Below are 27,204 nucleotides of genomic sequence, written 5' to 3'. Positions count from 1 at the left end.
CCTACACGCTTTTGGTACCTAAACCATTTTAATTTTTAATTTTTATTTTATTTGTTATTTTTTTTACACAATTTATAAGAGAGAGATTGAGGAATACTATAGAGGTGTGGGCACAAAAATGTGTCTCTAAAGAGCACCAAACAAAGTTTTTAAAAAATATATTTATTTATTTATACATATATTTATATTTAAATAAAGAAATATTATGTATTTAAATAAAGAAATATTTTTTATTAAAATAAATAAAAATATGTTTGATTTATGCTGAGTTTAAGGAGGTTACCGGAAAAGTACGGAGGCATCATTGTTGGTGCAGCTTATGGGTGCGGTAAAGAGCATGCAGGATGCCCCACCCGAAAGTGACAGCAGTAGAGAAGTCATCACTCTCACGAGGAAGGAGCAAAGACAGAATTCAATTTGCGCGCACGCACCTGAGCTGCCGCGCCTGCGTCCTCCCGTGCCATCCTAGTGGACTCTCACTGAACAGAGTTGAATCCAGCTACAAGTTCTGTTAAATAGCCGGATATTATGTACAGTGGACTTTTAAAGGAGGAGCCCTTTCTTGACCTCTCAGATAGTAGTGTGCAGCAAAGAAGAACTTAATCTCATCAAAGCTGTTCTGGTGTACTGAAGATCGTGTTGTTTTAAATAAGGACTGAGCTCTGAGAGAGAGAGAGAGAGAGAGAATAATGGCTGGATGTTGCATGTCCGCGGAGGAGAAGGAACGGCAGAGGATAAATCAGGAGATAGAAAAACAACTTAGGAAGGACAAGAAAGACTCCCGTAGAGAACTCAAACTGCTGCTGTTGGGTAAGATATTTAAGCATGCACAATGAGAATAAATGATGCTTTAGAGATCATAATAATGTTTAAAAGACGCACAGATACGAGCGTAAAATGCGCTTAAATGTCACTCTTTAGAAAACTTCAGTTCAGCTGATAGATAGATAGATAGATAGATAGATAGATAGATAGATAGATAGATAGATAGATAGATAGATTTGTACATATAGCCTATACAGAACATTGAAAAATGTAAACATGTATGAATTTAATTGCATTAGATAACAAGATATCAAACCAAGTGACACCTATTTGAAAGAAGAATAGCAAAAGCACACCTTCCAAGCATAACATTCCACAAAAAGAAGTTTTTTCGTTTTTAAACCATAAAACAATAGATACTGTATATTGTGTAAAATGAACACTTTCTGGTTGTCAAATGTTAGTGGAACATAGTTAATGTGATGTACTACGCCTGTGGTTACTCTGCTAGGACACCTGAGTGAACTTGTGAAGAACTGACTTCATACATCTATTAATATGTCCTTAGGACCGTTTCATTATGAGTCATTGTATAAATGGTTTGAAAAGTTAGTTCTGAGAAAAGCATTTGTTTGCAGATGCCATTAGGCTTGATATTTTGTTGTCAGTGAAGTGCAATGAAGTTTTAACCCTTTAATGGACCCACCCCTATTAAATGAATGGAACATCTCTAATCAAACAATCAAGATGTCTGTTAATGTGTTAAGTGACCAAATACTATTCAGGGGCATTGTATAATAGATATACAGTAGATATCTAAATATATGTGTGTTTTAGCTGCAGTGGCACCGTTTTATACAGCAATTCGTGGCCTCATGGCCACCATCTCTGTCCATACTATGCAAAAGCATGCAAAGCAGAACCTGCAGTCAACTCTAAACAAACTTTCCTCAATAGCACTACCTCCTTCACCAACCTTGAGTTAACACAAGTACTCAAAGCAGAGTTATACCTTAACACAATCACAATCATATGATGAGAGAGAGAAAATATCACCATAATCAGTACAGTATATGTACAGTAAGAATAAACATTTATTTTCTGACTATACGCACTGTCCTTTTGGCTTTTGAGATGTGCATCTTAAAGGGATAGTTTACTCAAAACTGAAAATTCTGTCATCATTTACTCATCCTCATGTTGACTCATGTTGGTGTTTCGTTCTTGAACTAAAAAAGGAGATTTTAGGCAGAATAACAGTCCCAGTCACCATTCACTTACATTGTATTGAAAAAAAGATGCAGTGAATGGTGACTGAGACTAATATCCTGCCCAACATCACCCTTTACACTCGCTGAGCACTTTATTAGGAACACCTGTACACCTACTTATTCATGTGATTATCTAATTGGCCAATCGTGTGGCAGCAGTGCAATACATAAAATCATGCAGATACGGGTCAGGAGCTTCCATTAATGTTCACATCAACCATCAGAATGGGGAAAAATGTGATCCTAGTGATTTCGACCGTGGCATGTTTGTTGGTGCCAGATGGGCTGGTTTGAGTATTTCTGTAACTGCTGATCTCTTGGGATTTTCACACACAACATTTTCTAGAGTTTACTCAGAATGGTGCCAAAAACCCAAAACATCCAGTGAGCGGCAGTTCTGTAGACGGAAACGTCTTGTTGTTAAGAGAGGTCAACGGAGAATGGCCAGACTGGTTCTAGTTGACAGAAAGGCTACTGTAACTCTGATAACCACTCTGTACAATTGTAGTGAGCAGAATAGCGACTCAGAATGCACAACATGTCGAACCTTGAGGCGGATGGGGTACAACAGCAGAAGACCACGTCGAGCACTTTATTAGGAGGACCATAGTGTTCCTAATAAAGTGATCAGTGAGTGTATTTTCAATGAAAGTTTGAAAGTCGGGTTCGGAACAACATGTGGGTGAATAAATGATTTCCATTTTTTGTTGAACTGTCCCTTTAAGAAGCCTTTGAGCCATGCCTTCGTAGAAGACTGAAGACTTGGTAGTTGCTGTGCATGTAAGGTTGAATGTCATATAATTGTAACAATGTAGTTGTTCATACACAGCTGTGCAAGAAAGTGTTGAGGTGAATCAAACTCCCAGGAGATTCATTATCACACTGGCCACATTAAGAGCTTGACCCTTGGGATAGACTGAACGCAAAGGTCAAAATAAGCATTACTTTTACAATACTCTTCTAACGAGAAACGGCAAAGCGATAATTCAGATTTTTGGTAACACTTTCTATGAAGTCCATACGTATAATGCATTGTAAAGGCATTATAAATGCATTATACTGAATTCATAATGTCTCATAATACACCTTATAATAATTTATAACTTTTCATAAATAATTATAACTACTGTTATAATTCATTATACTGTAAGACTTCCCCTATTCATAGATATACTTAGAGTATAATGCATTATAACACAAGCAACATTCAGTTTTAACGCAGCAGAATTTAATAAAGTTAATCATATAAGTGCTGTACAGTGTAAACAGTCAAAAGGCTTTATGACGTGATCATATTATAAGTGGTCTTTGCTTGCTTTAAGTAAAGTTACAAAAGCAATATCTTCTTATAAACAGCTATAACATAAACTTGTAAAATACAATACATTACAAGTCAAACTTATACAATGGAAGTTATTTATAAAGTAAGTCTCCAAATAAGATGCACAAACATTAAAGATTATTGAGAGTCCAATATAGAATCAGTTTGATTATTATTATTATTATTATTATTATTATTATTATTATTATTGGGTGTGTTTACATGTGTGATCAACATACAGAGAGAGAGAGAGAGAGATAGAAAGAAAGAGAGAGAGAGAGAGAGAGAGTTTCTGATATATTTTAACTTTGTAGCTTTACAATTGTTTTTTGTAATATCTCAAAATTTACATTGATTGTTGGTGTTATTTTGTATTTTGTGCGTGTTTAATGTTCCAGCATGACTTGAAATGTCTTATAACCACTTAAAAATGTCTTATGGATGTTTATAAGAAGACATTACTTTTGTCACTTAAAGCATACCCATTATACAGTATATATTACAAATATATATAATACATTATAACTTCTGCAGATAAAAGTGGATGTTGCTTGTGTTGTAATGCATTATACTCTAAAGTATAACTATGAATAGGTAAGTCTTATAATGTATTATAATTGTGGTTACAATTATTTATGAGAAGTTATAACATATTATAAGGTGTATTATGAGACATTACAAATGCATTATAATGCCTTTATAATGCATTATAAATATGGGCTTCATAGAAAGTGTTACCAAATGTTTTATTACAATATTATGAAGCACATAAGGCTATTGTTAAATTATGTGTTTTTTAGTATGTAAAACAACATATTTGCATTGTGCTTTGCTCTGTGTGTGTGCTGGTGAGGTGTTGTGCATAATATTGTAATACTTTCAGTTCTTTCAGGTGTGGTCAGCACAATATGCATATTATGGCCATTGAAACACATTATATAAGAAAGGCTGTACCCTGATATGGAACATACATTTTTGACAAAATGTTGCAATCAGTACACAACTGTTTTTAAATGCCACTGTAAAAAAACAACAATTGTCAGAGAACCTTCAAAAATTTGCTTTAGCTGGTTTTATTCAAGTCAAAAATGTTATTTAATATGACTAAGACAACCTGACAAATTAGGTTACACCAACAAAAGTATTTTTATGGGTTAGATCAAGTAGAAATAGATCCTTGAGGTAACAATTGCAGGTTACCACATTTTTCAGTGAGGAAGACCCACAAAAACAAGATTTTTCTGAAATATTCAGAATGCTCTTGTCTATGGATTGAAATACATCCTATAGGATATATTCTTTGTCAAATTTTCTACATGTGAAAGTGGATAGATCATCAGGAAGTGGATCATCTGATATTCGGTCTGTGGCTATGTTCTGTAATGCAGGTACTGCTTTTTCTTCTAAATTAATGAAATAAAATTAGCCAATTCTGAGCCTGTCACCTAAAAAATACATTATTATCAAATGTATTAATGCCTTTTCAATTAAAGGTGCAATATGTAACAATTTTTTTTTTTTTTGCCAATGTATGAACGGCTTGTAACGCAACTTAAAAAATGAGCTCTTCCCGGACTTCCTAGGTTGCCTATTAAAGCCTGTAGACTGAATTTCATGTGAAGGGAGCGGGTCGCTTTTGCCAGGAAAATCCAAAGGATGTGACATTTATGCGCGCTCTCGAGAGCCTTGCCTCAGTGCTTCTCTTCCGCTGTTCAACAGCGACAACAGTCTGCAACACTAGGTAATGTTATCTTAGAGATGGAATCCAGCAAACATCCGGCTCCCAGCACAACACCAACTCCTACACAAACTCTAAAAAGTAAGCCAAAAAAACCCCCCAAAAAAACATTTATCTACTGAATCCCATCTGGCTAAGCAGGAACGTGATTGTGGTCAAGCGAAAACTAGAGTGAACATCGGCAGGGCATTTGATTCCTGGAGGGACCTTCGTTCGGTTTTGGGGATCAAAACTGACCCTGAATTGGCGTTCTTCTTATTGGACTGGTACGCTTACATAACTGCAAAGCATGTGAAATATAGTGCCATAAGAATTGATCTGTGTAATTTTAGCTAAACTACAATAACACATGAAATGAATGCTAGACAATGTTCAAGATAATGCAGAAAGACTCCATTCATTAGTGTAACGTAACTTGGTTATACAGAAAATATATACAATCTATTATTAGAATAGTGCATCGATATATCAAAATGTCAGTTGTGATGGAGTCACATCAATACTGAATTGTGTCAACATATTTATAATGTACAGTCTATTTTATAAACAGCTACTATCATCACCCACCAAATTTAGCTAATAGCTATTGATAAAGCTGGCTAGCTAGCTAACACCGACATAGGCTATCGTATAAATGCAGTCAATGTATCATGCAAAGAAAAGTGATTACTTTAAACTACAGTCTCGCATAGTCAGATCTATATCCACACTTTGTTTTAGCCCTGTTCCAGCACTGGAGAGTCAAATATAATATACGGTCTCAAAGTTTGTAGTAAAACAGTCATAACTGTGTAATTTTAATTATGCTACCTCATCTGTCAGTATGATGTTGGTGAATCACGTTGTCTCTTTGTACATTACGTCATTGATTTGGTCGATGCTCATGTCTCTATGGAGTGTGTGCACGAGCACGAGCAACAGGTAGCTGGCTGCAGTTCATTTAATGGCCACAGGTGTCATTAATAACAAGGATTTCTGAATCTTACATACTGCACCTTTAAACATTTAGCTGTAACTGACAAAGGACTCTTGGTTGCAGCTCTTTGGCTGAACTTGATTCAGTCATGGACTGTAGTTCCATATGTTTGTAATGAGTTTTTTTGTAACTTAAAATTACTATGTAATCTCAACACAAACACGTTGTGTAGAAAGAACCTAGTTGAATTGGGTAGACCCAACAAAGTTAGACATGCCAATGTACTACAAATAAATCTCTTCAGTTTTTTTGTATGTATACTAACTAGTGAAAGTGAATGTTAGCATGCTAAATAAATGCTGTTTGAAAACACTACAGAGTGTAGTTTAGTAACTCTGTTATGGTTAGAATCATAGCATTTGCTTAATGAAGTGAGCAATCAATTTCATGTGCAACCTGTCGTCATCATTAGCTCAAGCTCCACTCTTCACCATAATGGTGACCTCCAAAACTCCAACATAACAAAACATTCAACACTAACAAGTATCCCCTGAAAGTAACACTTAATCTTAACATTTACTCTCCCAATCGAGTCCCGTTCAAAGCATGGGAAATGGAAATCCCCTGCCCAGTTTTGTCAATGCTACATTAACACCACAAAAAGTATTCATGTATTCCCAACTCAAATGGATTAATTAAACTTCCATTTTATGAATTTAAATATATAGAAGGCAATGAAATCAAGTTGAGACAAAATTTTATAGAATTTAGTTTATTTTAATTAAGTAAATTGAACAAGCAGCAAAAATCCTTTTTTGAGTGAGGGTGCGTTCATTCAAATCTGGTCATTTTCATTTGTGTAAAGCATTGCAATGTCACTAGGACATTCTCAGAATGCTAATCCATGCAAAAAGGAGACTTATTTTAGGGAGATTGTCTGTTTGAAGAGATTTTCATTTCAAATTTTAAATCCCAGAAGCAGAGGTCAAAATTTGCTTTTTGCCACACCTGCCAATGACATATGAATTGAGAAAACTATGTAGCCAATGGTCATAAGTAATTCTTAGCGCTCAAAAAAAAAAAAAGGTTACTTTATTTTAAAGTGTCCTTGTTACAGTGTAAATACACATGTAAGTACTGAGTAATATTAATTAACAACATGTACGTACTATAGGTTTAGGACTAGGGTTAGGGTTTGGTTTAGAGCTAGTTGGTTGGAAATATGCAAAATTTACTGTTATTACTATAGACAATACATGTAATTTGTATAACAAGGACACTTTAAAATAAAGTGTTACCAAGAAAAAAGAGAATATATATATATATATATACATACAGTATATATTTGTGCTTAATGTTGAGAAATTTTGTCTGCCTTATTGTTTGATGGTAAAATTTATAATGAGGTAAAATTGTTAGAATACACATAACACACCACACTGGCAAATCTGCTCATTCATATACATTATGCTTCATATTCAGACTGCAAATGGAATTAATCCTGTTATTTTCAAGGCGAATAAATGTTATTTAATGTCAATTAAGTTCATAAGCAACGACTAGGTGGCACAGTGGCTCAGTGGTTAGCACTGTTGCCTCACAGCAAGAATGAATGTATGTTACATTTATATAGTGCATTCTCTGACACTACACTCAAGGCGCTATACACAGTGAACATGGGACTCTCCTCAAAACACCACCAGTGTGCAGCATCCACCTGGATGATGCGAGGGCAGCCATAGTGCACTCACCACACACCAGCTATAGGCGGAAAGGAGAGAGTAGAGTTATAGAGCCAATTAATGGATGGGGATTATTAGGAGGCCATGAAGGTCCCGGCTCAACTGGGCCTTTCTGTGTGAAGTTTACATGTTCTCCCCATGTTCGGGTGCTCCGGTTCTCCCACAAGTCCAAAAATATGCAGGTTAAGTGAACTGGAGACTCTAAATTGCCCCGTAGGTGTGAGTGAGAATCCCCCAGCCACTGGGGTTGCGTCAGGAAGGGCATCTAGCGTAAAACTTGTGCCAAGTCAAATATGGCGACCCATAATGGGAGCAGCCAGAAGAAGTTCATAAGCAACGACTCCAACTGGGTAGAGAGTTTGAGAGAGAGAGAAAGAGGGAGAGAGAAAAGACAAATGTTATGGGCTTCCTATGAAAACATGCATGGCTATAATGTAATGCCTGTGAGAAATAATGCGATGCTTCAATTTTGTTGTCTTTTAGTAATTAAATCACCCTTAAAGGGATAGTTCACACCAAAAAAAAAAAAAAAAAAAGAGAGAGAGAGAGAGAAAATATTATATAATAATTTACTCACCCTCATGTAATTCCAAACCAGTATGACTTACTAATTTCTACTCTGGAAGACACAAGGAAAAGGTTTTAAGAATGTTCACGCTGGTCTTTTACATATAATGAAAGGGGACAGGACTGTCAAGCTCCAAACGGACACAGACTTTATATTTATTCAATCAATTCATAATGCCTCAGCTCCAGTGTAACAGCTCTCAAAGGTGATTGATAATGTGATGGGAAAAATTAATGTTTTTGTAACTGAGTGTTTGAAGAAGCATGTATGCACTAGTGCATGGAGAAGTGCAGTTGAATAATGACTTTAGTGTGGACACCGTACCTCCAATCAGGGACTGTTTACTGGCAAGGGCAAGACAGATATCTCGCCATGCTGAACTTTAAACAAAACTAACTGAGGCACATCCCCCTCCACTCTACCTCTGTCTTTCACTAACTGTCTTTTGTGACTTTCATGTCTGTCTGCTTGCTGAAATAACTGCAGATACTCTATACATTTTAAATTTATGTTTGTCATTTTGAACTATGTGCTTAAACAGAAGACAAAAAGAAAACGCAAAACCCTTTATTAGATATTTTCCCAAGTATCCGCCCTCTTTGGTTTTCAAATGGATTTGATGTCTGGTTTGTTCATGTACATGAACTTCTATCAAAAATATGAATGTTTAAAGGAATAGCTCACCCAAAAATTTAAATGCTCTCATTATTTACTCACCCTCATGCCATCCCAGATGTGTATGATTTTCTTTCTTCTGATGAACATAAATTAAGGTTTTTAGAAGAATATTTCAGCTCTGTAGGTCCATACAATGCAAGTGAATGGTGGCCAGAACTTTGAAGGTCCAAAAATCACATAAAGGAAACATAAAAGATGAATTGGTATAATAGGTGTGGGTGAGAAACAGATCAATATTAAAGTGCTTTTTTACTATAAATCTCCACTTTTTACTTTCACATTCTTCATTTGTTTTTGGCGATTCACATTCTTTGTGCGTATCGCCACCTACTGGGCAATGAGGAGAATTTATAGTAAAAAAGGGCTTAAACATTCATCTGTTTCACACCCAGCACTATCATATTGCTTTTGAAGACATATAATAAACCACTGGAGTTTATGGATTACTTTTATGCTGCCTTTATGTACTTTTTGGACCTTCAAACTTCTGGCCACCATTCACTTGCATTGTATGGACCTACAGAGCTGAGATATTCTTCTTAAAATCTTTGTTTGTGTGCAGCAAAAGAAAGTAAGCTATACACATCTGGGATGGCATGAGGGTGAGAAAATGATGAGAGAATTAGGGTTCCACTTCAGCTGCATGACAGGAAAACAAGTAAATCTCATTCCATTTTCTCAATGTTCAACATGATCACACCGGAATTCAGTGCATTTAGAATTTTGTTCTTCCCCACTTTGGATCCGATAGGCCAAATTCCGGACAAGTGCGACAAATGTTAATGCCCCTTATATTCCCCGCACTGTGCTTTTGACATCACTTCCCTTTTGATCTCCGGCTAGCGAGATGCTACATATTCACCAAAGTAAGTGAAAGAATGCTTGGTCTAAGTATTATTATAGTTAGGGTTTTGGTTAGGAGTAAATTAATGACCCAAGTTCAGCCATGAAAATCTATTGGGTGCAAGCTAATCAGTTCAGCCCATTGGCTCACTCACACGTGACATGTTAAGCAATCGGTTTGCTTGGCGTAATCTGGTTGGTTCCTTCAAGTGTATTCGAGGAGCCAATCAGCTTGCATCTCTCTCTTTGTGTAACATTTAAATAGCTCATTCTGTGATAGCAGTTCAACGCAGTGCACTGAAAGAGCTTCGCTCTGAAACCCACCTCCATCCCCAACTCCCACCTGTCTAGATCTGCTACAGGGGATTTAATGTATGCCTAATTGTGCAGCAACATGTCTTTCATGCTCAATGCAGCATGTCTTTTGCAGCGTTTTGTGCAGCAGCATGATCACATGATAACTCAGTACGTTTATTTACTAACAGTAGCAAGTCTCTATACTTGCTCTGCAGCAGCAGTAGCAACGTAGCAGATCTAGTCCGCCAAGACCAATATCTTATCTACATGACTTACCTACATCAACATGCCAAACCTTTCCGAGAGTTGTCATGGCTGAAATATATTTACTACTCAGTGTTTCTGAAAATCAGACATGCTGTGCCTTTTATGACACATTCATTCAAAGAAGTAAGTTAAAGTACGCCATTTTGGCCTCAGTACTTTTGCACATGTGCATGACTGTAGTTCCAGCTTCGGCCACTGGGGGCAGAAAAATCTGCCCTGTTACCCAAGACAAACAGCTTTTGGTCTCAAACTAGCTAGCCCCTGAATTATAGCTTAAAGGTACTGTAAGTGATTTTGTTAAATTAAATTACAGATCATTGGTTTAGCCAATCAGATGACTTTCAGCCTGTCAGGGCAGCCCAAATATGCTCGTAGTGTAAGTGCCGATATGGTGTCCTGCTCCCGCGAAACGCTCATGGTCGGATGGGGAAGCACTCAGTAGGACCCCCGCCCTCAACAATCTCCAAGTGTGTCTGTGTGTGTGTGTGTGTGTGTGAGGGGCCATGGCTAATCAACTGCTAAGTTTGGTGGAAGTTCTAGAATAGCTAGAATTTAAAATGTATAACCATTATAGCATAGCTGTTTAATTGTTTTACAATTTTATAAATTTTGTCTATTTCTTTTTTATGTTTATTTTATGTACTGTATGTTGTGTAATCTCTGTTTTAAATTGTATTGTAAATTTTGGAATTGTAATTTAATTTAAAATAAATAATAAATAAAACAGCTGATCTAATATTTGGTTGGACTTACTGAGGATGGCTTCCTTTCACAGACCATTGGTTGAAAAATGTTAAATAAGATTTTAAATGCTGTTATTGGTCACCAAGTTTTTCCACCATTTTCACCTTTTTGCAGTCCAGTAGTGTGACATGAATTGATGTTGTCTCTCAATGAATCTGCATATAATAATTATAAAAGAATGATAAAAATGCTTTAGTTAAAAAGTTTTAGATCAAGCATGCTCCATTGCAGGACTGCAGCTCAGTATATTCAGTGACATTGGACAATGTGAAATTATCCTCAGCCATGTACATGTTGCAGCTGCTCTGAGACACAGCAGCTGGACAATATAAACACACCTCTGGCAAAGCCCACGTTCGATCTTTCGAACATTATCGTTTCAGTATTGTAGTTGCAGTAGCCAAACACTAAGCAGATTTACTTTTTGTTCATCTCTCTGACCATTTGTGTTATTTCATCAAAGTCACGAAAATCAAAGAACAAGTGATTGTTGTAGTTTAATGGTCAGTTCTAATTGTAAAGTATTGTAACAGTGACATTATCCAAAGATATTGGCAAAGTTTGGAATTATAGGTAGTGTTTGATCTATATATATATATATATATACTGTATATACACACAGTTGTGCTCAAAAGTTTGCATACCCTGGCAGAAATTGTGAAATTTTGGAATTGATTTTGAAAATATGACTGATCATGCAAAAAAACTGTCTTTTATTTAAGGATAGTGATCATATGAAGCCATTTATCATCACATAGTTGTTTGGCTCCTTTTTAAATCATAATGATAACAGAAATCACCCAAATGGCCCTGATCAAAAGTTTACATACCCTTGAATGTTTGGCCTTGTTACAGACACACAAGGTGACACACACAGGTTTAAATGGCAATTAAAGGTTAATTTCCCACACCTGTGACTTTTTAAATTGCAGTTAGTGTCTGCGTATAAATAGTCAATGAGTTTGTTAGCTCTCACATGGATGCACTGAGCAGGCTAGATACTGAGCCATGGGGAGCAGAAAAGAACTGTCAAAAGACCTGCGTAACAAGGTAATGGAACTTTATAAAGATGGAAAAGGATATAAAAAGATATCCAAAGCCTTGAAAATGCCAGTCAGTATTGTTCAATCACTGATTAAGAAGTGGAAAATTCAGGGATATCTTGATACCAAGCCAAGGTCAGGTAGACCAAGAAAGATTTCAGCCACAACTGCCAGAAGAATTGTTCAGGATACAAAGAAAAACCCACAGGTAACCTCAGGAGAAATACAGGCTGCTCTGGATGGTGTGATTGTTTCAACCACAGGGAACACTTCTTTGAATTGGCTAAGAGGACATGATATTGGTTGATGCTGATAATCAAAAAATGTTAACAGCCTGGCTGATATATTTCTCTCATTAATTATAAGTGTGAAGTAATGTTGATTTTAATGGAAAAAACGCCTTCACCCTTACAAAAATTTACTTTAGTGGTGTCATGGTACAGTAATGGTATCCGATGGTAATACCATGGTACATTGATACAGTATATACTCTACATGGTTCATAAAAAATGCTAATTACATGTTACTACAAACTACTTCATAAACCATAATAAAAATGATGTATTCTCTTTTCTCTGTCATTAGGCACAGGTGAGAGTGGCAAAAGTACCTTCATTAAACAGATGAGGATCATTCATGGCTCTGGATATACTGATGAAGATAAGAAGGGCTTCATTAAGCTCATCCACCAGAACACCCTCAGTGCCATGCAATCCATGGTCAGAGCTATGGACATGCTAAAGATTGCTTATGCTAACTCAGAGAACCAGGTACTGCACACAAACACAAAACACCAACACAAAAGTAGTACAAAATTGCCAGGTACTAGTTGTTGGAAAGTATTTCCATGCTGCAAAAGAAATGGCTATTAAAGGGGTCATATCATGAGGAATCGTATTTTCATTGATCTTTTAAAATAAAAGAGTTTGATGTGCTATGAAAACATCAAAACTTCCTTCTCGTGAATAAAATAATTTATTGAAACTAAAGTCAAGCACACACAATACGACTCACTGTCTTTTGTTTGGTCGCTTTGGTGAACATTTTATATGAACATTTCACATTTTGAACTTTCCTTTTAAACATGTTTAATCGTGTAGCACATGACATACGGAAGCCTTCCACAGGGAAGCTTATTAAATGCAATGTAGTCTATTATACAACATCACCTTACATTATTGGCAATAAGAACAAGATACAGAGCTGCGCATGCAACACTTGGTGCACAAAATACAATGGCTGTAATAATCAATAATCAAGTTACCAAACATAACACCAAAATAAACTATACAAAAAGGTGTAAATAAACTTGAAAACAGTGAAACCATGCAAGCTTGTTAATTTTTTAAGCCCGATGCATGCTGGGAACATCAGCTTTGAAAAGTTAAGTAAAATTGATTTATTTTTTTACAAGTGAAATTTACTCAAATTAGCTAATAAATGACAACGTTTTCTACTTTAGGACTGATACATGGTGACGTATAGTAAAGATAGCAAAGAATCATAAATAACATTGGGTAACACTTTAGAATAAGGTTCCATTTGTTAACATTAGTAAATGCATTAGGTATCAAGAATAGACAATTAACAATATATTTGTTACAGCATTTATTAATCTTTGTTAATGTTAGTTAATAAAAATACTATTGTTCATTGTTAGTTAATGTTAGTTAATAGTGTATTAAGTAATGTTTACTAATACAACTTTTTATTTAAAACATTTATTAGTATATGTTGAAATTAACATGAACTAAAATTAATAAATGGTTAATAAGTATTGTTCATTGTTAGTTAATGTTAACTAATGTTAATAAATGGAACTGTATTGTAAAGTGTTACCAAATATTTACTTAAAAGCTAAAGCATTCATTTTTACATGCTTGAATTGAGGACAAATGTAAAATGTACCTAATAATTTCAAGTTCACGCTTAAACTAATTTAAACTACAAAGACTCATTCTGAAATCATTAACCTCGAGCGACCCCGCACACACATGCATGGATGTTGTATTTTGGCTTTGCTATACGCAACGCATAGTTCAAATTCATTTAAACAACTGATCTCAGTTCAAGAGACTCTGTGCTGTCAGTAAATGGTTTAAAAGAGTCATGTGACAAAACAACATGGTGCCGATCACAGCAGAGTTTGTCTTTGGGAGAAACAGCAACAAAACTACATCTGGTATGAAACCTAATACATTTATTTGCATAGAATTAGTTTGATTACAATCTCTAGTTTCATTCGATATGCATGACTTTCTTTCTTCTGCTGAACACAAACAAAGATTTTTAGAAGAATATTTCAGTTCTGTAGGTCGATACAATGAAAGTGAAAGTGGCCAGAACTTTAAAGGTCTAAAAAAGGTATTCCATTAAGACTTCAGTGGTTAAATACATATCTTCAGAAGCGATATGATAGTCGTGGGTCAGAAACAGATCAATATTTAAGTCATTTTTACAATAATTCTCCTCCCTATCCAGTAGGTGGCGATATGCACAAAGAATGTGAATCACCAAAAACAAAAGAAAAATTTAAAAGTGAAAGTGGAGATTTATGGTAAAAAGGGACTTAAATATTGATCGCTTTTAAAAATATGGATTTAACCACTGTTAAATGGAGTACTTTTAGTAAGTCGTATGGAGTCGTATGGATTACTTTTATGCTGTCTTTATGTGATTTTTGGAGCTTCTGGTCACCATTCACTTGCATTGTATGGACATACAGAGCTGAAATATTGTTCTAAAAATCTTAATTTGAGTTCTGCAGAAAAAAGAAAGTCATACACATCTGGGATGGCATGAGGGTGAGTAAATGATGAGAGAATTTTCATTCTTGGGTGAACTTTCCCTTTAAGTCATAGCACAGCACAGCAGCAAAAATTTCTGTTTAATTATAGGAATTAGAGAGAGGGTGGAAAATAGTGGAAAAACTAACTTAAGACTTTTTTTGGCACGAGAAAAAGAAAATGTACTAACATGAAAAAAATACATATAAAATAATAAATTGTATGACTCCTTTAAAAAATAAGAAATACAATTGTAGATTTAGTTTTAGATTTAGATTTGGTTTACTCTATGCTTAAAATAACTGAATTTTTTATTTTTTTTGGATCTTATGCCATTTTGCTATTCATGTTTATTTGTCTTGTATTAAAGATGCCTAGATTTTTCATATTTAAACTTTTTTTGTAATTCAAAACACTGAATAATTTGTGGTTTATATAATTGTGATAATGGCTTTGATAAATTAGACAGTTATGTCATATATATATATATATATATACTGATCAGCCATAACATTAAAACCACCTGCCTAATATTGTGTAGGATCCCCTCGTGCCGCCAAAACAGCGCCAACCCGCATCTCACTATAGCATTCTGAGATTATATTCTTCTCACCACAATTGTACAGAGCGGTTATCTGAGTTACCGTAGACTTAATCAGTTCGAATCAGTCTGGCCATTCTCCGTTGACCTCTCTCATCAACAAGGATTTTCTGTCCAAAGAACTGCCGCTCACTGGATGTTTTTTGTTTTTGGCATCATTCTGAGTAAATTCTAGAAACTGTTGTGTGTGAAAATCCCAAGAGATCAGCAGTTACAGAAATACTCAAACCAGCCCATCTGGCACCAACTATCATGCCACGGTCGAAATCACTGATCACATTTTTCCGCATTCTGATGGTTGATGTGAACATTAACACATTTATACTATATATATATATATATATATATATATATATATATATATATATATATATATATATGCACACACACACACACACACACACACACACACGCACTCACATACACTGATAAGCCAAAACATTATGACCACCCGCTTAATATACTGTTGGTCCTGCTGCGTGCTGCCAAATCAGTGCCAACCCGCCAAGGCATGGACTCTACAAGACCCCTGAAGGTGTCTTGCGGTACCTGGCACCAAGACATTAGTAGCAGATCAAGACCTTCAAGTCCTGTAAATTGCGAGGTGGAGCCATCGTGGATCGGACTTGTTGGTCCAGCACATCCCACAGATGCTCAGTCCGACTGAAATCTGGGGGATTTGGAGGCCAGGGCAACATCTTGAACTCTTCTTCATGTTCCTCAAACCATTCCCGAACAATGTGTGCAGTGTGGCAGGGCATATTATCCTGCTGAAACAGACCACTGCCATCAGTGAATACCGTTGCCATGAAGGGCTGTACCTGGTCTACAACGATATTTAGGTAGGTGGCACATGTCAAATTGATGTCCACATGAATGACCGGACCCAGGGTTTCCCAGCAGAACATTGCCCAGAGCATCACACTGCCTCCAACGGCTTATCGTCTTCCCACAGTGCATCCTGGTGCCATCTCTTCCCCAGGTAAACGACACACACGTACACAGCCGTCCACATGATGTAAAAGAAAACAGGATTTATCAGACCAGACGACCTTCTTCCACTGCTCCAAGGTCCAGTTCCAATGCTCATGTGTTCATTGTAGGCACTTTCGACGGTGGACAGGGGTCATCATGGGCAATCTGACCAGTCTGCGGCTACGCAGCCCCATACGCAGCAGGGTGCAATATACTGTGTGTTATGACACATTCCTCCTGTAACCATCATTAAAATTTTCTGTGACTTGTGCCAAAGTAGACCTTCTGTCAGTTCAGACCAGATGAGATAGCCTTTGTTGCCCTTTTGCATCGATGAGCCTAGGGCGCCCAACAGCACCCTGTTGCAGGTTTGTGGTTTGTCCCTCCTCGGACCACTGTCCATGGACCTTGTCAAAGTCGCTCAGGTCTTTACTCCTGCCCATTTCTCCTGCATTCATCACGTTGACTGCGAGAACTGATTGTTCGCTTGGCATTTAATCGATACAGACCTTGACGTGGCCTTGTTAGGAGATGATCAATGTTATTTGCTTCATCTGTGAGTGGTCATAATGTTTTGACACATCAGTGTATATACACTATATGGCCAAAAGTTTGTGGACACCATATGTGCTTGATGAACATTTGATTTCAAAACCTTAGGCATCAATTTCCCCCTTTGCTGTAATAACAGCTTCCACTCTTTTGGGAAGGCTTTCCACTAAACTGTATGTAGTAACATGGCTACAGGGATTTGCTCTCATTCAGACTCAAGGCTATCAGTGAGGTCAGGAACTGATGTTGGTCGATGGGGCCTGACTTACATTTGCTGTTCCAATTCACCCCAAAAGTGATCAGTGGGGTTCAGGTCTGGGCTTTGTGCAGGCCAGTCAATTTCTTCCACACCAGACACAGTAAACCATTTCTTTATGGACCTCACTTTGTTCACAGGGGCATTGTCATGCTGGAACAGAAAAGGGCTATCCCCAAATAGTTACCACAAATTTGGAAGCACACAAAGCCCAAGCCATTACATAAAGAAACGTTAAGATTTTTCTTTACTGGATTTAATGGAGTAACCAAATTTGTTAATTAGAAGGGGGTGTCCACAAACTTTTGGCCATATAGTGTATATTTACCTGTTTGTTTCCTTCCAAAATGTTTCAGTTTCAAAATGTTTTCATGTTCTCTTCCACTCTGACTTGCATTAATTGGCTGTTTTCTGTACTCTGGTCCTTGACTGAACAGTTCCATTGGATCCCCGGATCAATGGCTGACTCCTGATTGGTTGTGCTTGTCTCTACAGGGTCATGGTGCATTGGTGAATGATACTGAGGTGGATAAGATCATGAGTTTGGAACCAGACCAAGTGAACGCCATCCGCAGTCTATGGAATGATGCAGGGATTCAGGAATGCTACGACCGCCGTCGAGAGTACCAGCTAACCGACTCTGCCAAATAGTCAGTCTTAACATTCTGAACCACTATTACAATAATTATGATTTATGATTGTGGTTTGTACAGAAACATTCAATCTTATCTCATATAGAGTGGGGTCCAAAAGTCTGAGACCTCATTTAAAATCTGGGATTCAAACCTGGAAATAAAGTTTTAGGATTTCAAAAAAGTTTAAGCGATGAAACATTTAAGATTCTGCACTAATTCTCAGTCACTAATAAATAATTTGTTAACTTTGTAGAAAAGGTCAGATTTTGTACAAAGCTCGAGTGCATGCTGTCATTAAAGCAAATTGGACTTTGAAGTTTTGGCATTTTTGACATTCAATTTTTCACTTAAAATATTATGCTGTTACTAATTAAGAATAAAAAAAATTATAATTAGTTGCATAAGGCTAAATAGAAGCATTTTCACTTGTAGTCTGAGACTTTTAGGCCTCATCGTTAATGTTACTGGGAACTCAGTAATGTTTTTTTCCCCTAATCGTACACTGAAAAAAAAAAATGCTTTTAATTTACATGATTTAATAATGTACATCAGAACCACATGAATCAATTAAGTGACATCAACATATTTTTTCCTCTTGGTTTAGCTCATTAATTCTTTGTCAGAAAACATTTGTTCACGTGATTTCAACATAATGGAATAAAGTTATATTTAATGAACCCAATTAAGTAGCCTCAAAATTAATTTATATGTGTCCCTAACATGATTCATTTCTTCAGTTTTACATAATATGAAAAAAATGCAAAAAATAACACAAGTTCAAATTCGTCAAATTCAAAGCATGCTGGGAACAACAAATTCCCTTGCCCATGCTGTTGAACATACTTGATTGGTTCACATTCACCCTAAATAATGTAATCAAGTGCATAGTGCACTTTTGATAGAATTACATTAATCGAAAGCAAAAAATCACAAATTCTTTCACAAATATCACAAATAATATGATTTAGTCAATTGGACGACCTGCGTTTTCCCATTTTTTCAGTGTATGCATTTCTCTAAAAACCCAGCATTGGTTTTCTCATCTCTCGCAATGTCTGTCAACACAATTTGTGGTATTGTGATGTATAACTATTATCCTCTGTATAACATACATCTGATCTGTCCATGACTTGACCACAGCATTTCTTTCCATTTCCAACATCACCCTTCACAGCTACCTGAGTGATCTAGATCGGATTTCAGATGCAGGGTACGTCCCAACGGAGCAGGACATTCTGAGAGCCAGGGTTCCAACCACAGGTATCATTGAGTACCCGTTTGATCTGGAGAACGTCATCTTCAGGTGAGATTCTCAGCCACACTCTACCAGAAGAACACCCGCTTTCCCATTCATCCAAAAAGTAACTGACCTCATGCACATTGTTGATGATATCATCAGGATGGTGGATGTCGGGGGCCAGAGGTCAGAGCGCAGGAAGTGGATCCACTGCTTTGAGAATGTCACTTCTATCATCTTCTTGGTGGCTCTGAGCGAGTATGATCAGGTTCTCGCTGAGTGTGACAATGAGGTCAGTTTCACTTACAGTTTGGTTTTCTCTGTGGTGTTATGCTTATATCATATCGTCATGTTATTTTAACATTAGGATTATCTTGGTTAATAATGAAATAAAGCTGATCTTGTTTATTGGTGTGTTTCTTGTGTTCCAGAATCGCATGGAGGAGAGTAAAGCTTTGTTTAAAACCATCATCACGTATCCCTGGTTCCAGCAGTCATCTGTGATTCTCTTCCTGAATAAAACAGACATCCTGAAAGAAAAGATCGTCCATTCTCACCTGGCCACCTACTTCCCAGAATTCACAGGTGAGTCATGAATAGGATGATCGCTTTCAACGACAGGATGTATCTGATAAGATTGAGTTTGTGGGCGATGGAGGAGTCAGGAGACAGTGAATAGTTGGGATGAGTATTTATTCACTCTTTAAGCGTCACTCAGGAACTAAAACAAAAAGGGCTCTTGGTGGCCAAACACACAAACAGGTCAATAGTATCAAACACAACTACAGGAACAGGCTCTGGTCTCTCTCTCCCACTCTGACGCTCTGGCGTGCTTTTTTAGGTCTCCCTCCGCCATCACTATAATTACGACCCAGGTGACGAGCCTTACCGCTCTCTCTCTCCTGCAGACCGACACATGACCACGCCCCCCATGCCACAATGTAATTATGTAACGTTTTCACAGAGTTCCAAGAATTGTATATTTTGGATCAAGAAATGACTGTTGTAACACTTAAACGGTTCCTATACTTTTTTGTATTATTCAGTTTTTTCCCTGAAATCCATTTGCAATGTTTGCATAGGTCAACCAATGTATCGTTTATGTCGATGAGTATCAGTAGCAGCTTTTGAAATTATCGGCTAAAATGAGCGCAAATTCAGAATATTGACTTCAAAAGCTATAGCCCACTAAATCTGTTATTGGCTTTTTTCCCCCACACTGAAGTTATCGGTATTGGCAAACACAGGTATCAGTCATTCTTTACTTTCCATCCTTTCTCTGTCCCTTAAAACTATACAGGCTTTAAAGGGATAGTTCACCCAAAAATGAACATTCTCTCATCATTTACTCACCCTCATGCCATCCCAGATGTGTATGACTTTCTTTCTTCTACAGAACACAGATGAAGATTTTAAGAAGAATATTTCAGCTCTGTTGGTCCTTACAATGCAATTGAATGGTGACCAGACCTTTCAAGTTTCAAAAAGCACATAAAGGCAGCATAAAAGTAATCCATAAGACTCCAGAGGTTAAATCTATATCTTCAGAATGTGTTAGGTGTGGATGAGAAACAGATCAATATTTAAGTTTTTTACAGTAAATTCTCCTCCCCTGCCCAGTAGGTGGCGATATGCGAATCACCAAAAATAAAAGAAGAAAATTCTGAAAGTGAAAGTGGAGATTTATAGTAAATAAGGACTTAAATATTGATCTGTTCCTCACCCACACATATCATATCACTTCTGAGGATATACATTTAACCACTGGAGTCTTATGGATTACTTTTATGCTGCCTTTATTTGCTTTTTGGAGCTTCAAATTTCTGGTCACCATTCACTTATACTGTATGGACCTACAGAGCTGAGATATTCTTCTAAAAATCTTTGTGTTCAGCAGAAGAAAGAAAGTCATACACATCTGGGATGTCATGAGGTTGAGTAAATGATGAGAGAATTTTTATTTTTGGGTGAACTTTCCGTTTAAGACTTCTATGTAAAAGCCCTTTTTTACATCTAAAATGAGCAACACTGCTTGCTTATGAGTTTCAGGTTTGCTGTTAAGTCCAAAATAGTTTCCACTGCCTTAACCTTAAAAAAAGGTCTCTTTGTAAATACTATGTTTTTAAAGAAAAAATAAAAATAAATAAATTTTCTATGATATGACCCCTTAAAAACAGTACATTACAGTAACAGTACAAACAGTACAGTAGTCTATTTATATTTATCCAACATACCCTACCTCTTCTGCCATACATTCCCTTGCATCTGTATATAACAGATTTGTATTTGTACATATGTATGTATATATATATATATACACACACACACACACACACAGTACTGTTCAAAAGTCTTAGGCACATAAGATGTTTCACAAAAGCATTTGTCTTAAGATGGTTATTTATATCTTCAGCTTTAGTGTGTCAATAGGAAATATAAATGTTAGACTCCCAAACATTACTTTTGCAAATAGAAAAGATTAGAATAGAAGAACAGGGAGCCCTGCAACAGATGTCATGGCCCCCACAGACCCCCTCACTGAACATCATGTCAGTCTGAGATTACATGAAGAGACAGACGCAGAGACAGCTGAAATAGATAGAAGAACTTTGGCGAGTTCTCCAAGAATCTTGGTACATCCTATCTGCCAACAACCAAGAAAAACTGTATCCAGGTGTACCTAGGAGAATTGGGGCTGTTTTGAACTTTCGCACAGTATATATATATATATATATATATATATATATATATATATATTTGTTGTATTGTGTATTTCTATATATACTTATATTTTCTATTAACTTCTTATTTTTAATCTATTTTTATATTATTCCTTGTATGTGTAAGCATACTTGGCAATAAAGCTCATTCTGGTTCTGATTTTAGGAACTGCTCCATCATTTTGAGTCACATTGACCCAGAATCACATTTTGAGATTTATGTACCAAGTAAAAGGTCTCAACTTTCTAATAATATCTATAATTTTATGTTTCTATCCCAAACTGTTGCCAGGATAAAATCATTAAATTATTTCTGTCAGAAATCCTTGATTTTTGAGAAAATGGCTTCTAAAGATTCCAAAGAATTTTCAGACATTATTTGACAGAATACAAAGATTTATTCAAGCAAACATTAAATAATAAAGACAAATAACAATTTAACACAAATTTCACGTGTTTAAAAAAAAAAAAAAAAAACTCATTTTGATGGAGCATCTCACATTTTTTTGTGTTATCTTATGATGCAAGATATAATATGTAGTCGAATTTAGTGGCTCTCAACTGGTTGTGCTCCATCAACTTGTTGCACTTAACAATGGACATCAAGTGGTGACTCAACAGAGTACCAGATTTGAATTGCACATGAACTGCATAGGTCCAAATATACTAAATTATTAACATGACATATGCTAAATAAGAAAACTGGCAACTTTGAAAATGCACAATCAATATACATGCAGCATAACACATGGAACAAACACACCTGTTGAAAACCACTGGTCTAATTCACACTATTTTCATACAAATGCTGTATATGGATCTGGTGGTTATTTGAATAATTTGTGGGATTTTTTTTAGGCCCCCAGAATGATCCAAAGTCAGCACAGGAATTTATTCTTAAGATGTACCAGGAGCAAAACGAGGATAAAGACAAATCCATCTACTCCCACTTCACTTGTGCCACCGACACGGAGAACATCCGTCTGATCTTCGCCGCGGTGAAAGACACCATCCTCAGACACAATCTAAAAGAGTTCAACCTGGTTTAAGATCCACCTTTAGTCTCTTTCCTGAAGGCGAATCCCTAGTCCTACTCTCTGAAAGCCCTTCTTCCAGATCTGACGTTGAGTAGTTAGCCGTCACATTATATGAACATTATTCTACTGTTGCTTAAGAACTTTGAGGAATTAACTAGGGGAAGGGCTCAATGGAGTAGATCTGGACTGAGTTCTTAAAAACAAGCCTTAATCTACCATTACATGGACGAATTGTATTTTTAAGTCCTGTTTAGATCCTCTTAGGTTACATCTAGAACAGATGAAGTTGTGGCTGTTTTGTTCTTTCTGCAAGTAGAAGTTATAAAGGAGGCTACTTCATAGATTTAAGGCGCATATAAAGACGAAAGACATTTTTGCTCGTTTTACTGACGTAATTGATCAAAGTCTCAAGGACACCTTGTATAAGATCATTTAAATGGCAAAGTAGAGGAAAAAGTTTACATGTAAAAATTGTTGTTCTGGATTAAAAAAAAAAAAAAGAGCGCAAACATGCTCTGCAGGTGCCTTATGTAGTTTATGTCACATGCGCCTGAATCATTAGTCGTTAGAAGAAATTAAAATATATTAATTTATCACTGTAAAATAATATTTACTATCTGTTTTAAAGGATGTGATGGTTTTAGTGTATAACAGTTTACATTGTAAATAACATTTACAATCATCTTGAACATATGCATATTCTATATAAAAAATAAAAAAAATGAACCATATCACAGGGCAAACTTCAAAGACTTTTTTTCACATTTATCTTACACAGACACTAAACAGAGTTATAGTTTCATTCTTTATTTTACCTCAGTACTGTATGTGTACTAGTGCTGGAGAACAAGTTGTAGTGAATACCTGAAGTGCCTTTGAACTGTAATGCCTTTGATAATATTTATTAAATGGGAATATAAAGCTTATACAGACATGTCTTTGCTTTATTACTTATTAAAATTCTATTCATAAAAAGGATAACTCTATTCTTCTTGGATAAGCCATTGTAAAAGGAGGATAAATGTTGATGGCAAATTCTAATGCAAACATAAACAGCCTACAGTTATGGTGCGTTTGCATTCACGTCATGTCGGAATTACCGTAATTTCGATATTCCGACCTGATTTACAAATTTATGGAAGACGTGAACAGTTTTTACACAGTTGTAAACTCAAAATTCTATGAAAACTCCAACTTCATGTAAAATGAACCGCAATGGTTTGAAGTGAAAGGTAGTTTCCATATATTTCTTTTTGATATAACATTTTATTACAGCGACTGTTACCTGGAGTGTTTTCTTTATTCGTAAACATTTTGGATAACTAAACATCATATGAGTGTTGTCATGGAAACTAATAATTCCCCAGATCTGAGGACGTGAACAGCTCCAAGAACAATCTCCATTTCTTAATTACAGTAATTCTTCAGACAGGACGTGAAGGCAGCATTAGATTACTGGGCGGAACATTTTTGTATTCTGATCAGGGACTAAAAATGGTTCAAGGAACGAAAACAAAAACCGAAAACAAACTAAATTTTTAGCAGAACGTAACCGAAAAACAGAACAAAGTGATTTTCAATTGTTCTGGAGTGAAAACTTTATTTTTAAATGCTGGTAACCAGTTATAACAGGTTCATTTTGTTCCAATATTTTTTTTTTTAAATGAAACTAATGGCCAAAGGGTTTATCACAGTACATTTTTGGAACTACACCACTTCATGTTGCCTGAAAAAATTAAACCTGAAGGAAACTGCTGCATCACACATTTATTTGCCTAATTGTCCTTTGTGGATGTCATATCCTGTGAATGAAGACCTTTTTAACAACTATTTAAAATTACTACATATACATGCATGGCTAATCCAGATACAAGGAAAACATTATTAGAGGTAAAAAGTACTTTTCTCAGTTGTTTCCAAGTCTTATTTCTGAATTATTGTTGGATATGATGCATTAATACAGATTTGATGCTGTCCGGTTTTGACTCAGAAGCAGATCTGTAACTAAAATTATACTTAACTGTTAATTAACTGCATATGATTTCGATGCTGATAAATCCACCACACAGGAAAAAAATGTATTGCTTATTTTCACTTATTTTGATGAGGCAAGTGGCTTATTTTGGGCTTATTTTCCACACCAGATTGCTTGTTTCTCTTGCGAGATCTGGCAACACTGCTATTGCATATTTCACCCACCCCTTAGCGTAGAGTACTGTCATTTTAAAAAGAATATTATTAACCGTTCTTTTATGCTGTTCTAACCAGTAACCTTCAGGAAAGGAGACTGCGGAACTTCTGAACTGGAACGAAACATTACAGTTCAAAATAAAAATAAGGGTGTTTTTGAAGATTTCCTGTTTCAGTGTCATACCCCAAATTTATTGTATCTTGACAAAAAAAAAAAATAAATAAATAAATATAATAATAATAATAATAATTCTGAGACTCTCAGCCTAAGAAACTGCTGAAAAATCAGAAAAAAATTTGAGCCAAAAATGAACTTTTTTCTTACTTTTCTGATTTGACATTATATATATCAAGGTGTGAATAAGGTAGCTCTGAAAAACTGCTTTTGTTCCCAATCATGTCACCTGTAACTGAGTACAATTTTGTATTGATAAGACAAAGCAATCAAACATTATAGCATTACAAAAAGAATTTATCCTAGTTTCAAAAAACATCTCCAAGTGTCCAAAAGCCTCTCCAAACAAATAAAACATAATAATTGTACAGACTAACTATATACACATGCAAACACAACAATGACTAAATGTATGCTCTCTCTCCAAAGCATGCAGGCGTGAGTAACGAGATCTCATTCAGCTCCATTCTGTGTCATTTGAGTCATCGAGTCTGTGTCATGTATATGGCGACATCTCCTGGTGGCCATATGTAATTACAATGAACGATCCTCTCTACCTGTATTTGGATGACTTCCACCTCTGGTTGCAGCAAACTGAATACTAATACGATTGGTTTCATGTTCCATGACGCTGGACAATGTACTACATAATTTCTGATGAAGTCATGTGATCCAGGAAAGCTAACGTGTTTTTAGTCAGATAGCACATTATATGCTGTGTGCACATTGTGCTTCGTGTGGATTATCTACTGATCTATGCATCTGATTATGTTGTGTATGGGCTCATTTTAAAGATAATCACATCCCCTAAGTAATGGTATGTGGTTAAGTTATAAGTGAAAACGCGGCATATAAGCAACACCTGTTTATATGTAACATGTATGTCAAAGACATGTACTTAGCTATTACTAGCTATATTTTTGTCAGAGTAAAACAAATAAATATTTTGATAAATACTCTTTGAGAACTTTCCAACAATATGACACATGACTATTTGATCAGTTTGATGTTTTTACAGATTACAATAATATGTGCTGTGTAAAATTATTAATAAACTATCAAAACAGAACACTTCTGGTTTGTCTGCAAATTTCAAAGCACTTGTTCAGTTTTGGTCATAAAGCCTCTATACATTGTAAAGTAGAGTTTCTAAGCTTTAAAAACGATACCCATTTTGTGTTTGTCAAGACTGTAGTTATTAAAATGTTGATAATTATTTTTTATAAACTATTTAACATTTGTGTCTTTTACCTTTGGAACCATTTTCTTTGGTGGAGCAAATATAAACAAAATAGCTGAGCATACTGTGTCTGACAGGTCAGTTACTTGATTAAATTTGTTTATATGATGGTTGTATTAAAGCAATAGGGTGATTCTCATGAAACCTGTCCAGGATATGTCCTTGTCATATTTAACCCCAAATAAAAAATAAAATAAAAATAAATAATAATAATAATAAGAATAATAATTAGCATAAAAAATAATTATGCCTACATTTAGGATCATTAAGATTTTTTGCATTGTGACATTATTTTCAGGACACTTAAGCACATTTTTCTGCCCAATTCTCATTACTGTAATGTGCCTGGACATTTGACTTTTACTATTTCCATTGTTTTTGATAATGTTTCTCATTACTGTAACACAGTCATTTTTTTTACTGCATTACAGATGCTTTTGTACAATGATTTTTTAAATTAAAATCAGCGAAAATGAAAGGCAGTAACAATCCCATACTACTTTTGTATATAAATACATTACAATTTCAGTACTGTATCACTTTTCACATTGCGGTAATGAGAATATCCTAATTGACCATCTTTTTTTGTGCTGCGGTAATGAGAATT

At 35.8% G+C, this 27,204-nt stretch overlaps 1 protein-coding gene across 1 annotated transcript; it reads left to right on the top strand.

Moving 5' to 3' along the window:
- The first annotated feature begins 399 nt into the window (after nucleotides 1-399).
- On the top strand, nucleotides 400-24,062 carry gna14a (guanine nucleotide binding protein (G protein), alpha 14a). The gene is made up of 7 exons (XM_051654254.1): nucleotides 400-810; nucleotides 12,779-12,963; nucleotides 17,859-18,013; nucleotides 19,173-19,301; nucleotides 19,398-19,527; nucleotides 19,667-19,820; nucleotides 22,814-24,062. The coding sequence occupies exons 1-7, from the start codon at nucleotides 690-692 to the stop codon at nucleotides 23,002-23,004; spliced, it is 1,065 nt and encodes a 354-aa protein (XP_051510214.1). The 5' UTR covers nucleotides 400-689; the 3' UTR covers nucleotides 23,005-24,062.
- The last annotated feature ends 3,142 nt before the right edge of the window (nucleotides 24,063-27,204 follow it).

Source organism: Myxocyprinus asiaticus, chromosome 24 (assembly GCF_019703515.2).
Source record: "Myxocyprinus asiaticus isolate MX2 ecotype Aquarium Trade chromosome 24, UBuf_Myxa_2, whole genome shotgun sequence".
Classification (NCBI taxonomy): domain Eukaryota; kingdom Metazoa; phylum Chordata; class Actinopteri; order Cypriniformes; family Catostomidae; genus Myxocyprinus; species Myxocyprinus asiaticus.
Note: the sequence above shows the minus strand (reverse complement) of the source record. Positions and strands in the feature narration are given on the sequence as shown.